The following is a 14,382-nucleotide window of genomic DNA, read 5'->3' on the forward strand; positions in this document are numbered from 1 at the left end:
CATGGAGAATAGCATGAGCCTCCACACGTGCTATGTCTCTGCGGTAACGCACTCAACAAGCCACGTGATAAGATGCGTGGATTGACGGTCTCAGTCATGGAGGCAACTGCGATTCACCCTCCGCCACCCAGATTGAGGCAAGTCACTATGCCACCACGAGGAGTAGAGCACATCGGGAATTCCAAATTGGGGAGGAAAACATTTTTGTTTCAGTTCAGTTCACTTCTCTGTGTAATCCTCTATCTGCTTATCTGTAATGCATGGTGTTTAGATGAAGGTGGAGTCGATCTCACTCAGTTGAAGGGGAGTTGTTGTCCATTTGTGTCGGTATATCGGGTTGGCTCGCCATCTTTGTGTCCCTGTTTCTTCCGTCGAAGTTTCACTTGGTTGATTAAATCATACATCAAAATAGTAATAAAAACACAATCTACACAAAGCAATAACATCTTAGTTATCTCACAACATTTTCAGCTAATACATGTTTAATTTCTAGCTAATGTCGATTTATAATTCATGAAAAACCTTTTAAACATGTAACAGATATCCTATTCTTAAAATGTAAGAATAAAGTTACACTGAGGAAACAACAGAATCTTGTCTTTCATTTATGCTCCAGTGTTTTTTTTATTTTTTTAAATTTAATTTATTGGAGTTCATTTGAGCACTCCAAGCTGTCTCAGACCTTTTTCTGTCCTTTTTTATGTATTCACCTTATTCAGCACTGCTCCTTTTCAGCACTCCACTTTTCCGGATTTTGTCATCTAACTTCCTGTTTGTATTGAAGTTACTTAGAATTAAAATGGATTATGTGTGGGAGCACAGAAAGTATTTTTCACCAAGAGTTGATGGTATGAGTCTACAGCACCACTTTATACATGAAAATGCTAGTGTGATGCTTTGCTGTCACTAACCTTGTTTCCATCCACTTTTTGCGCTGTTTTGTTATCGTCAAAGTGAAAATGTGCAAAAATAAAATTTTGCGAAATTTGCCGTCTTCTGCCTGTTTCCATTCAAATGGCCTTTTATCGATAAAAATGGTGTGCGTGATGACGTCATGTTTAAAAAAAAACACTTTATCGCATAAGAAATCTGCTCTTAAGCCGTTTCCATACAGAAATGTGTGTATATTGCTAATTGTGTATCTTTTGCCTCCCATATGTCCCTAATTTTTTTCCCTGAAGTCTTTGTAAAATGGGTCGAGTATTGAGACAATTCATTGAAATTAGCCAGCTTACTGTCATTTTAATTTCACAAGTAAAAGCAATCAGAAGAGGAGGAACTGTAATCAAAAGGGAGCAGTTGCCCTTCTGATGGGACTGTAATATTGGTCCTCCTGATGTTGCGCCAATCGCAGGTTGCCACCGGTTCCGACCCGAAAGCGAATCGTCATGGCCCTGTTCAAGCTGGCAACCTGCACCAAGTAGTGGGGGAAACTTTGGGTCTTATATAAGGACCATCCATCGATGTGTATATAATTTTATAGAATTGGGCTATATGTTAGTGTTCCAAAAAAGCACACTGAAGCTTTTCTCCTAGTATTGTGTATTTCAAATCAAATCAAATCAAATCACTTTATTGTCACACAGCCATATACACAAGTGCAATGGTGTTTGAAATTCTTGGGTGCAGTTCCGATCAACATAGCAGTCGTGACAGTGATGAGACATATACCAATTTACAATAACATCAAATTAACACAACGCAATTTAAACATCTGTTATACAAAATTAAACTCGACTTAAAACATCAAATTAACACAACACAATTTAAACATCTGTTATACATAATTACACTCAACTTAAAACATCAAATTAACACAACACAATTTAAACATCTGTTATACATAATTACACAACTTAAAACATCAGATTAACACAACACAATTTAAACATCTGTTATACACAATTACACTCAACAATATACAATAATAACATACATTGTACAGTATACAATATGCTGTTTTTTTTTTTACTATATAGATACTATATAGATACACATTATTCAATAAAAATTAAAATATATATGAAAAAAGTATATATATAGAATGTACAGTATTGTACTGTATTGACATTCAGGCTGTCGGTTGATAGTCAGTTGTTAAGAGAGACATAATATAATGACAGTAATATAATTTATGACAGTCCGGTGTGAGATAAAAGAGTAATAAAGTGCAGGGCTGATGTATTTTGATCGTGGGAGATCAAGAGTTCAGAAGTCTGATTGCTTGGGGGAAGAAGCTATCATGGAGTCGGCTGGTGCGGGTCCTGATGCTGCGATACCGCCTACCTGATGGTAGCAGTGAGAACAGCCCGTGGCTCGGGTGGCTGGAGTCTCTGATGATCCTCCGAGCTTTTTTCACACACCGCCTTGTATATATTTCCTGGAGGGAGGGAAGCTCACCTCCGATGATGTGTTTGGCAGTTCGCACCACCCTTTGCAGTGCTTTGCGGTTGTGGGCAGTGCTATTGCCGTACCAGGCGGAGATACAGCCAGTCAGGATGCTCTCCACAGTGCAGGTGTAGAACCGTGTGAGGATGTGGCGGTTCATTCCAAACTTCCTCAGCCGTCTCAGGAAGAAAAGGCGCTGATGAGCCTTCTTCACAACGACTTCAGTGTGGACGGACCATGTGAGTTCCTCAGTGATGTGGACACCCAGGAACTTGAAGCTGCTGACTCTCTCCACTGGTGCTCCATTGATGGTGATTGGACTGTGTTCTCTGTCTTTTCTCCTGAAGTCCACCACAAGCTCCTTTGTCTTACTGACGTTGAGGGAGAGGTTGTGCTCCTGACACCAGTGTGTCAGAGTGTGCACCTCCTCTCTGTAGGCTGTTTCATCATTGTCAGTGATCAGACCTACCACCGTCGTGTCATCAGCAAACTTAATGATGGCATTGGAGTTATGTGTTGCCACACAGTCATGTGTGTACAAGGAATACAGGAGTGGGCTGAGAACACAGCCCTGCGGGGCTCCAGTGTTGAGGGTCAGTGATGAGGAGATGTTGCTGCCTATTCTAACCACCTGGCGTCTGCTTGACAGGAAGTCCAGGATCCAGCTGCACAGCGAGCTGTTTAAGCCCAGAGCCCGGAGTTTCTCATCTAGCTTGGAGGGCACTATGGTGTTGAATGCTGAGCTGTAGTCTACAAACAGCACTCTCACATAAGTGTTCTTTTTTTCCAGGTGGGAGAGAGCAGTGTGTATTGTAGATGCAATGGCATCATCAGTGGAGCGGTTGTTGCGGTAAGCAAACTGCAGCGGGTCAAGATTGAGTGGTAATACAGAGCAGATGTAATCTCTGATTAGTCTCTCAAAACATTTGCTGATGATGGGGGTCAGAGCAACAGGACACCAGTCATTTAAACAAGTTATTTTCGATTGTTTTGGAACAGGCACAATGGTGGATGTTTTAAAGCATGTGGGGACTACAGACAAAGAGAGGGAAAGGTTGAAAATGTCCGTAAAAACACCAGCCAGCTGGTTCGCGCACGCTCTGATGACGCGGCCCGGAATGCCGTCTGGACCCGCGGCTTTGCGGATATTCACCCGTCGGAAGGATCGGGTTACATCCGCTACAGAGACGGAGAGTGAACTAACCTCTGTAGCTTCGGCCGTGAGAGCTCTCTCCGCGAGGGCGGTGTTATTTCCCTCGAAACGAGCATAGAAAGTATTTAGCTCATCCGGTAGAGAGGCAGCGGTGTTCATGGCGGAGTTTTTATTCCCTTTAAAGTCCGTGATGATGTTAATTCCCTGCCACATGCTTCTAGAGTTGGTGGTGTTAAACTGTCCTTCAATCTTACTCCTGTACTGGCGTTTTGCTGTTTTGATAGTTTTTCGGAGGGCATAACTGGCTTGTTTATGCTCCTCCGCGTTCCCGGAATTAAAAGCGGAGGTCCGCACATTAAGTGCCGCGCGAACATCGCTGTTGATCCACGGCTTCTGATTCGGATAGATTCGCACAGTTCTGGTCGGAATCACTTCCTCTACACACGTTCTGATGAAGCACATTACGCTATCAGCGTAAAGCTCGATGTCGTCATCAGAGGCGGACCGGAACATCTCCCAGTCCGTGCGATCAAAACAATCCTGTAGCGTAGAGTCTGATTGGTCCGACCAGCACTGGATCGTTCTGAGGGTGGGTGCTTCCTGTTTCAGTTTCTGCCTGTAAGCGGGCAGAAGCAGAATGGAAGAGTGGTCCGATTTGCCAAATGGTGGGCGGGGGAGGGATTTGTAGCCATCCCGGAACGGAGAGTAGCAATGGTCCAAAACCCGGTCCCCTCGTGTGTTGAAACTAATGTGCTGGCGATATTTTGGTGCGACTGATTTTAAACTGGCTTTATTAAAGTCCCCGGTCACAATGAACGCGGCCACAGGGTGCGCGGTTTCCTGCTCACTTATACTCCCATACAGTTCCTTGAGTGCCCGGTCTGTGTCGGCTTGTGGCGGGATGTACACAGCAGTGATAATGACCGCTGTGAATTCCCTCGGTAGCCAGAATGGTCGACACAGAAGCATAAGAAATTCCAGATCAGGAGAACAGAAAGACTTGATGGAATGTACGTTCCTCTGATCACACCAGGATTTGTTGATCATAAAACATACACCACCTCCTCTAGTTTTACCTGAGAGGTCTTTCGCTCTGTCCGCTCGGAGCATGGAGAACCCCGCGGGTTCAATGGCTGAGTCTGGAATCTCCGCAGACATCCAAGTTTCCGTAAGGCAGATAACGCAGCAGTCCCTCGTCTCTCGTTGGAAAGAGATCCGCGCTTTCAGCTCGCAGAGCTTGTTATCCAGAGACTGAACATTTGCCAGTAGAATAGTGGGTAGCGGGGGTCGATTTGCGCGGCGTCTTACTCTGATGAGAACGCCGGCTCTGTTTCCCCTTTTCCTCCTGCGTTTCCGCGGCCGTGCTGCCCAGACAAAGGGCTCCGCTTGCGTGTTTGTAAACAGCGGGTCGGCATTGAGGAATGTGAAGTCCGGTTTACGGTGTGAGATCGCTGAGCCAATGTCCAAAAGTGTTTGTCTGTCGTAGACAATAAGGCAGACAACATCCAAGACAAAAAACATAAGAATTGTAAACAAAACAGACAAACCATTGCTATGTTGTGTCGGAGCTCGCAACGCAGCAGCCATACTCGGCGCCATCTTGAGTCCAGACCAGAGTATTTATTTTTAATTTAAAACATCTTTCTGCACAGAAATGATGTTTTTTGTATTGTGGGCTAATTCCATGACTTCCAATCTATTATTTTGATTGGTGTGTAAAAGCAACTTTAATAAATAAATGGATGGCTACCACGATTAAATTAATCACAAACAGTGGCCATTCATTTGTTCTCCGTGCACTTGTCGATGGCAGGTGCATGAGATATATTTGTGTTGGCACTCCTGGAAGTGTCATGACGCAAATGTGTTTGCAGCAGCGGATCTGTGCAGGTATGCCGTTAAGACTCATCCAAAACAGTGCGAGTAATGCTTCACATTCAATAAATTGGCTTTCAAGGATGTATACCTTGTCGTCATGATTAACACAGGCTAACGATTGGGGTAAATTCTGTCATGTAACACTACATTTTTGTTTTAATGCCCATTTTCTCTATAAAAAGTGTTTCCAAACCAGTTTTTCGTGACATTTCAAGTACCGACATAGAGTTTATGCGCTAGAGTTAAACGGAAAAATATTGTTGACACTTTTTTTGCGATTATTTGCGTTTCCATCAGCTATATTGGTAAACATTTTGATGAGCTACACTTTTTGTCGCAAATAAACCCTTGAACAGAAACGTAGTTATTGTAAGTGTTCATTTTTCCAACACCAATGGAGGTAAATTAGACGTGACAGATCACATTCAGACAGCTATGACACACTGCACTTTTTTTATGATAAAGGTGTTTATTTGGTATTCGTGTAATTCTGCTTAATTTGTAGGTTTCAACATGTTAATAATTTGTGTTTAAATGTCTAGTTGACATGATATTTCCAATAGTGATAGCTCGTTTTTTTCACATGCAAGTTCATGACATTAAAGGAAATTACATTTGTACTTTTTAAAATGTATTTTTCACCCTACATTTTAAAAAGGCTTAAAAGTGATTAACAGAATGTACAATAAAACATACACTTTCACGTGTGTATGTGTGTGTGTGTGTGTGTGTAAATATAGTGGCACCTCTTCCCCATTTCAGTTAAACACTCAAAATCATCCTCCAAGTTTTCCAAAAGGCTGTACTCCAGCTCTTCACCTGCAGTGTTGGGGGTAATGTGTTACAAGTAGTGTGTTACGTAATCAGATTACATTTTCTAGTAACGAGTAAAGAAACACAATGTATTTTTTTATTTTAGAACATAATATCGGAGTTACTTTATAAATAAAGTAACGTGTTGCTTTTGTACACCTCTACTATCCCTGTATTGTAAGAAATCAGGAGTAAAAGTGTGCAAATATCGGGGAGATGTAGTGCATGATGGGCATTGTAGTTCTATAGAGTGTGAGGCCAGAAAATATTTAGCAGAGACGAGTCACTTCTATTTAAATAAATGGGAGAAATTGGAATGTCCAACCAAGAAGCTCTAGCACCCAACAGTCAATGGAAGTAGAAAGGAAATCCCGCCTTGCAGGTAAAAGAGTCAATCACCTTTTAGATACAGACATCGCCTGTCAATCAACTCTCTAACACACATGCGCATTAGCTATACAAGCTGGGAAAATTGCATGTTTTAGCATAATATGAGGTCAACATTCGGTTGAGTGAAACGCGGTTGATTCATGTGTTTATACACACCACATTAAAAAATCAGTAAGCGAATTTAGGCAGAGGGATTATAAGACTAGTCTTCCATTGGCCACGACATGATACACAGGGTGAAATACTCACAAAATGCACTGACTTATGCAGCTTAACTGCTCTGTACTCCCTGTAACTGGGAGAATGGGATGAGAAAAGTTGACTCTGGATCAGAGAGCAACGTACTGCATCAATTCAAGTTGTATGAGATCAACCAGTGGCGTCTCTATGCACCATGGATCAACTCAAAACAAGTGTGTACTGAGATGACTTAAGTGAAAAATATTCTTTTATTATCAGACACATTCCTTGAACATGTTAGGCTGGCATTCCCCACTGAATTTTTTCTTGTCTTTTGAAAATCATCTTAAGTTGACACTGACATTGTCGATGGGCACCACACATGATGACATATATGATGCAGTTTCAAGTGTTGGACTTTGCTGCTTTTGGTAAGACAGTGGTTATTCTTCATTATTCATATTGGCTGCCCTGTTGATGGAAAAAAAAATTATGCATATTCATGTTATTGATTCTTTATTATAAATATGATGTGAAGACCTACTTTCTAAATATCTGTTTGTTTACTATGTTGTTTTGACAAGAGTGTTGTACAGTAGCTAGCATAACCTGTAATGTCTCTTGTATGCAATGCATGGCTTATTTGTATGGAATGCATAGCATAGCTATGTGAGAAAAAAGTAACGCAAAAATAATGCAAAAGTAATGTAACGCTTTACTTTCCATAAAAATTTACTTTTTAATTAATTAATTACTTTTTTAAGGAGTAATGCAATATTCTGATGAGTTACTTTTAAAAGTAACGTTACCCAACACTGTTCACCTGTACGCTCAAAAATTTATTTTTAAAAACACTACCTATGTTGCACAGAAAGCTGGGTTCTTAAGAATTTATAATGTGAACAAGAAGAGCTCTGAGATCTCATCAATGCCAAGAGGACCAAAAAAGGAAACTGGGTCCTCTTTTAAGTCCACATTCACTGTGAACACTACAAGCAACAAGAGGTCATTTGCAGCCAGTTCCTTTTCTGATTAACTTTAACTGAACTGGGTTTGGTTCATTTAAAAAGAACTTTATGTGAAAACACCCTGACAATTTTTAACCAACATATCAACCAGATATATTACAGCTTTGGTGATTATCTCAAGGCAAAGAGAGGGACTTGAACATAATGATAGTTGACTTAAAGGGATAGTTCACGCAAGTTAATACAACTCTGTAGTAAAGAACTACTGTTTAACGAAAAAAAGAAATCAGTTCAGTTTCTCCTTTTCATCAAAATAATCTTCCCGTGTTTCTTGTAGTGATCTCTTTTTCAGCATCCTTTGCTGACACTATTCATACTAAAGTTAACAAAAGGATACAAATGTGTTAAGATAAACACATTAATAAATGTATATTATGATACACAGAGTAATTTTTTTATTTCCTCTATGTCATTGGTGTATTTGATTTATTGGTGGATGGTCATAACTGGAACTTTTACAACATACAAAATAGAAAGAAAGAAAAGAAGAAGAAAACCAAATAGCTTACAAACTTTTTTTATTTCTTTCACACAACCCACTTTTATTCATGAAAAATTATAATCTCTTAGAAAACAGCATTTCGATAATGAGACAAAAATATTTTAAACAAACTCTTTCACACACAACAAACATTTATTAAAAAAAAAAAAAAATGTAGCATGTTTGTGTTATAATACAATAATTAAATCAGGAGATGACTGATGTTTTTGAGATGAGAAGGTAGTGGACAATACCTGCCAGTAGAAACCCGTAGCAGCTTAGTAGTGTTGTAACATTCGCTTTCTGTTTTATGCATATTTGTTATTTCATTTAATAAATCATCAAATACATTTAATAATGCAGTCAAGCTGTCTTCATATAAGTTAAAAATGTAAAACAGCTTAAAATATGCTTAAAACAAAGAATTAAGAGACGAAATGCCCTGCTGAGGGGACGAAAATATTGCCAATTTGTACAAACTCAGGCCTTGCGGTGTTTCTGTACAGGGCATTTTACTTATTATCACCCCGCTGTGCAGCGGGACCCGTCTTGCTCAAGCAGTCTTTGAGACCGTCCTTCAGTTGGACCAGCTGCTCTGAGTGGCTGACCAGCGTCCCATTGACCTGTGCCAGGAAGGCATCCGAATGTCTCTCTAGTTCACTACGGATTCTCTCAAGGTCATCAGCTAGCTCGCCGAGGCTTCCGCACTGTCCTTCTACCTGTGTAATTCGACTTTCCACTCCCAATACTTCCCGTTGCATTCCCAGTGTTGTGGTATGACAACCTTGTAGCTCCCCAGCTAACCTTCGCCGCAAACTCTGGAGTTCTGCCTTGAGCTGGATCAGCCTCCGCTCCCCAGCCCCAAGCATAGAGGTCTGGTGCTCCACGAGATCCGAAATGCCTTGGACTTGTGTAACCAACCGGTTTTCACGTTCCTGCCAAGTGGAATTAACATGTCCCACTTCCCGAGCAAACAAGCTGACCGAATCACGTAGTCCTTTCAAGGTACGATTGACTGAGTTGACGTTGATCTTCAGGAGTGTGATTTCCCCCTGGATGGAGCCCTGTGTGTCCTCTTGGGAAAGTTGCGTTAGGAGACCCTGCAAGGTGCTGTTGAGATGGTCCAGCTTGTTTGATTGTACATCCAGACGATTCATCACCATCTTCTCGGTTTCTTTCCAGTCCTCTACCCTGGTCTGGATGAGGGCTGTATCGGGGCTAGAAGCAGGGGAGCAAGCAGAGGTGCAGAGGAGCTCAAGGACCGACATCTGCTTTTGCATTCCATCCAAATCCGCCTCAACCCTTCTCCGAACACTGTCGATCTCTGTCTCTAGTGCTGGCACCACTTGCCCCTCCAGCAGCGCTGGGGCTGTGGCATTGCTCAACTCCTCTACCGCCACAAACAGACGTCGCTCCAGTGTCTTTAGCTTATCATCCAACAAGGTCTTAAACCCATCAAGGGAGCTGAAGCCAGGTCCAATCTCATCGTGTTCACCATGTTCAGAGCCATTAATCCTGCCCTCCATGTCCACCAGCCGGGTTTCCAATAAGGTCTCTATATGGAGGGTCTGGTCAGTCAGGTCCACTTGTAACTGCCTCTGGGACTCAGTGAGGCCTGTAACTGACTCCTCCAGCAGAAACATCTGCTGGGTTAGGCTATTTATTTTGCCACAGCAGCTCTCAGTCACGGTCAGACCTTGGATCTGTGCCTGCAGCTCACCCAGCTCTTTCCTAAGGCCCATCTCATGGCCATCCAGTGACTGTTGGATCTGCTCTTGACCTGTTAGATGCTCCTTATGACACTGCTGCTGGACCTGAGGTAAGACACAAGAAAAATGTTATGCTCCAACATAACTGAAAGGCTTAGTGTCAATCAGTATTGTACCATAACTTTTTTGGGGTAATTAGGTTTAGTTTAATCTTAGTGCTTAATGCATATATTTGGGTTGAACTATTCCTTAATCTTGATGTACTTCAATGAACAACCCACCTGGCTAATTCTCTCATCACAGTGGTTCTCCAGACCTGACAATCTCCTCTCAAAGCCGTCAAGAACCTCTGCCCTCACTCCAGCCAGCCTGGCATCCAAAAGTTCTTCCAGATGTCCCTGGTCTGATCCAGGTACAGGTCTCCCTGTGGCGCCATCCATCAGCCTCTTTAGCTGGCCATCGTGTCCCATCACCATGCCACGGATCTCATCCAGTATGTCACTCTTGACTTTGAGATCATCTTTGACCTCCATCACTCTCCCAACCAATTCTCCAAAGCCAGGGAGGTTCTCATCACCATCTAAGCCATTTGGTGCGCCTTCTGGGATCAGCCCAAAACCCACAGAGGTATCCAGGAGCCGGGGGGCGCCACTGAGCATAGAGGCCAGCATCTTTTTTGTGTCCTCTCGAAGAGAGACACGTAGACGCTCTTCCATACCAACCACTAGGCCGTTCAAGATGTCCAGACTTTGAGAGAGTTTGCGAAGGTTCTCCTCAATGCGATCTAGGCGCTCAACAGTGACTCCTGCCTTAGGACCTTGAAGGAAGTGAGAGAGAACTTTTAAACCTTTGAGAACTAAATTTAGCAAACGAGAAAGGGGAAGATTCTTGACACTAAATGACAAAATTAGTTTAAACCTGTAGTTTTGCTTTTTTGTAAAATTACAACTTAATTTTAGTTAATTAATTTATAATTTAAGTAATTAATTTTTAGGTTACCTTACCAAGTTAATGTTAATGGAATTTACATATTAAAGACATCATGAAAACAAAATTGGACTTTTGTGGTTTTTATAGTCCATGTCTGTTACCTTTGAGGTTATCAATACTGTATGCTAGTGTACTCCTAAATGTTGAAAGAAGAAACTTTTTGCAGATATATGCATTTTAAATGTTACTTCTAAGAAAATGCCAGAAGTATTGTTGACATCAAGTCATGTTCATGTGATATAACCTAAAGGCTATTGACTATTTAAAAATGTATATATTTGTATCTATTTACCATAACTTGTATTGGGATTTTCAGGTGGAACATATCCACTAGGGATGGGATTATTGTCGGTTTGACCTCCAGGAAAAGGTTTTCCAGGATCCAGGCCAGATACAGGAATGAGTCTAGGATCAGAGGGTATCTTAGGGTAACCCCGGGGGTAACCCTTCATCCCAGGCCAAGGGAGAGAGCCTGTGAAGGGAGGCATCATGCCATTAGGGATGGAGGTTGGCCTGTCAATGCAGTTCTCTCCAGAGTAACCCGGGCAACAACGCCACTCTAGTTCAGTGATGGTTTTATGACCGATTTTATACTGCGGTTTGAAGAGTGTCCGATACCTGTTGGGAGAAATACTAATGTTTAATGTCACAAACAGAATGGACACTGTCTACATGATCTCTGCTTTTAACCATACCCTGCTTAGTTTTAGTATATGTTATAAAATTAAATAATAATAATAAGTCGTTTAGCAGAAGCTTTTATTCAAAGTCTCTTACAGGTCCCCCTGGAGCAACTCAGCTTCAGTTTCTTGTGTTGGGAAATATTAGGAATGTAAGAATTGACTCTATTCTGTTCATGAGTGGGAATTTGAATCGGAATGACAGGAAGAGAAATTTACTGAATTGCAACAAATGGAAGAAAGGTTTAAAGTGTAACTCCTAAAGACATGAATTGTAATTTGGCAATATATGTAGGAAATCATGAGCACTCACATTAAAATGAAGACTCCAGTCATATTAGTAACCTTATAAAAGCTGTTTTATTCTACATGGAGAGGGTCCGCACATGGGGGCTACCATGTTAGAATCACATGACCAGCCGAATACTACTTGCTTAATCTCATTAACCGTCCTGTTATTTGACACTTTCACTCATTGATTAAAGTAATCATGGCTGACTGAATACTACATTTCTACAATGGCATCTGAAACTGAAAACTATTTATTTTAACTCAAATCAAATCAAATCACTTTTATTAACTGATGCTGCATCCAAGCCTCTAGGTGTCGGTGTAAGTCCAAGATGACACAAATACAAAAGTTACTGAGTGCACCTTTAAGCGTATTTAAACCTTCACAACTAAGAAAAAGAATGTGTCAATGTTAGGGTCGCAACTCTCCATTTATGGATATAGTTAACGTTGGACTCGAGACCATCAAGTAGCCCAACTCTTCATGTTTAAGACTACTGATGCAACCACACCCTCTTCTCCTTTATCCCATTACACTTCTTGTCACATTCAATTAAATTGAATGCAACAGTTTACATAAGAATTTTTTTATGGACAATTTATACAGATATTAATTTTCCCCATGTTTCAAGGCCCCTTGAGGCAAAATTTTATTTTTTTTGCATCAGATTTTTTTCCTCATGAATGTCTGTAATTATGGAACAATTTTTCTTTTGAATGAACATTCTAAATGATAAATAACATATAAAATAATGGGTGTAGCAGCCATCATAACAGATGGACCACCAGCCTCACTGAATCTATTTATTTATTTTGCATTCTATGCCCCTAATGTGCTTTTGCTCACTGAATCTGGGCAAAAAGTTTCACTTGATATTGAAGAGTATTCTGAGTTGCACCACTAGAGGGCAACTCAAGGACACTCAAGTTTATGATTCAAGGCAAATTTACTAACCTCATGTAGACTTCAGTATGCAAATATTAAGTGGGCATCAATCAGGTTTTTAACAGCATGATTCAGTAGTTTTAGATGCAGGAATAACATTTATTTTTCTTTTTTATCATCATTTATAAATTTTACAACTTTTGTGGGTGATCAGATGAATTTATAACTGTGATGTGCTGTTAAAATATGGCATTCACAATCATTATGACATTTCCATGCAAAGATTACTTACATGACCACAGGGCATTTCTGTCCCCATATGCACTTGGTAGTGTATTCAGGTTTGACATAGGTGGCCACTCCATCCTGCATCACACAGGTGACATTCTTCTGAACGACATAGGCACAGAAGTTCCTGTTATATATATATATAGAGAGAGAGAGAGAGAGAGAGAGAGAGAGAGAGAGAGAGAGAGAGAAACTTAAATGTGAACCTTTTTTTCTAGCAAAAGACCATTTGGGTGCTGCAAGAAAACAATTAACAACCGAAAAACAATTACATCTTGATTCTCATCAACATCAGTGTCACAATGGAAAAGGAAACTTCATTTATTTGTTCACTTATGAGTGTTGAGTGTAAAAGTACAATCGGATAACATGAGCTACAATAACAAAAACCACTATCTTTTCACTGGAATCAAAAACATAAAAGGCAGCAAAACAATGAGATAGAGAAGCAACTTAATCATTAGACAGCTATGTGGAACTGCTGCCATTAGTATTCGCTAAAACACATTCATTCTGTTTCATCTGAACTGCAGTTATAGCAACTGACCAGTGTCCACAGCAACAACAAACAACACTAATGGAGAGACAGACAGACAGACAGACAGACAGACAGGCAGACAGACAGACACTATGGAAACACTGTCAGGCCAGATTCCCAGCTGTCCTAGGAAAAGCAAATGTTCAGCAACACAGGAAAATAGGAGCATCTTATTGTGGATGTGTTTGCAATGGCATATTAGCATACTCCTTACTACATACTGCATAGTATTTACTGTTTACTTGCAATTTTTATTAAAAACAATAGTTAGTGAAACAGTATGCAGTATGCATGCAATGATAAATTTAAACAGTAGTGTGCTTCAAGACCATGCATTTGAAAGTCTGATTCAATCTAGTGAATTGGTTTGTTCAACATGTTGGGTGTAATCTGATTACGAAGTAGTTACTGTAATCAAACTATGTTTTTTTCAAAAGAATAGTGTAACACATTACACTTAAAATTCCTGTATTCAGATTACAGTTACTGACTTTCAGTAAGGATAATTACTTTAAAGTACATTACTTGTGTTTCTCATATTTCTGAAATATTATTTATGTAGAATACATTTAAAATATGAATTACTTTGAACCTAGTCTCATAGAATGAACATTACTATAACAAAACTTTTGCAAACTGAGTTTTACTCAGTTTAGGAGGGGTGGTGGCGTAGTGGGCTAAAGCACATA

General features: G+C 40.5%; 1 protein-coding gene across 1 annotated transcript in view; it reads right to left on the bottom strand.

Annotated features, from left to right (window-relative positions):
* Positions 1–8,337: 8,337 nt before the first annotated feature.
* Positions 8,338–14,382, bottom strand: part of LOC127419782 (EMILIN-3-like) — a 39,950-nt gene continuing 33,905 nt past the window's right edge. The window contains exons 2-5 of the mRNA XM_051661505.1: positions 13,160–13,282; positions 11,303–11,628; positions 10,302–10,837; positions 8,338–10,125 (exon numbers count right to left, since the gene is read on the bottom strand). Of these exons, the coding sequence (XP_051517465.1) occupies positions 8,824–10,125; positions 10,302–10,837; positions 11,303–11,628; positions 13,160–13,282 (2,287 nt within the window). The 3' untranslated portion in view covers positions 8,338–8,823. The remainder of the gene's footprint in view (positions 10,126–10,301; positions 10,838–11,302; positions 11,629–13,159; positions 13,283–14,382) is intronic.

Source organism: Myxocyprinus asiaticus, chromosome 29 (assembly GCF_019703515.2).
Source record: "Myxocyprinus asiaticus isolate MX2 ecotype Aquarium Trade chromosome 29, UBuf_Myxa_2, whole genome shotgun sequence".
Classification (NCBI taxonomy): Eukaryota; Metazoa; Chordata; class Actinopteri; order Cypriniformes; family Catostomidae; genus Myxocyprinus; species Myxocyprinus asiaticus.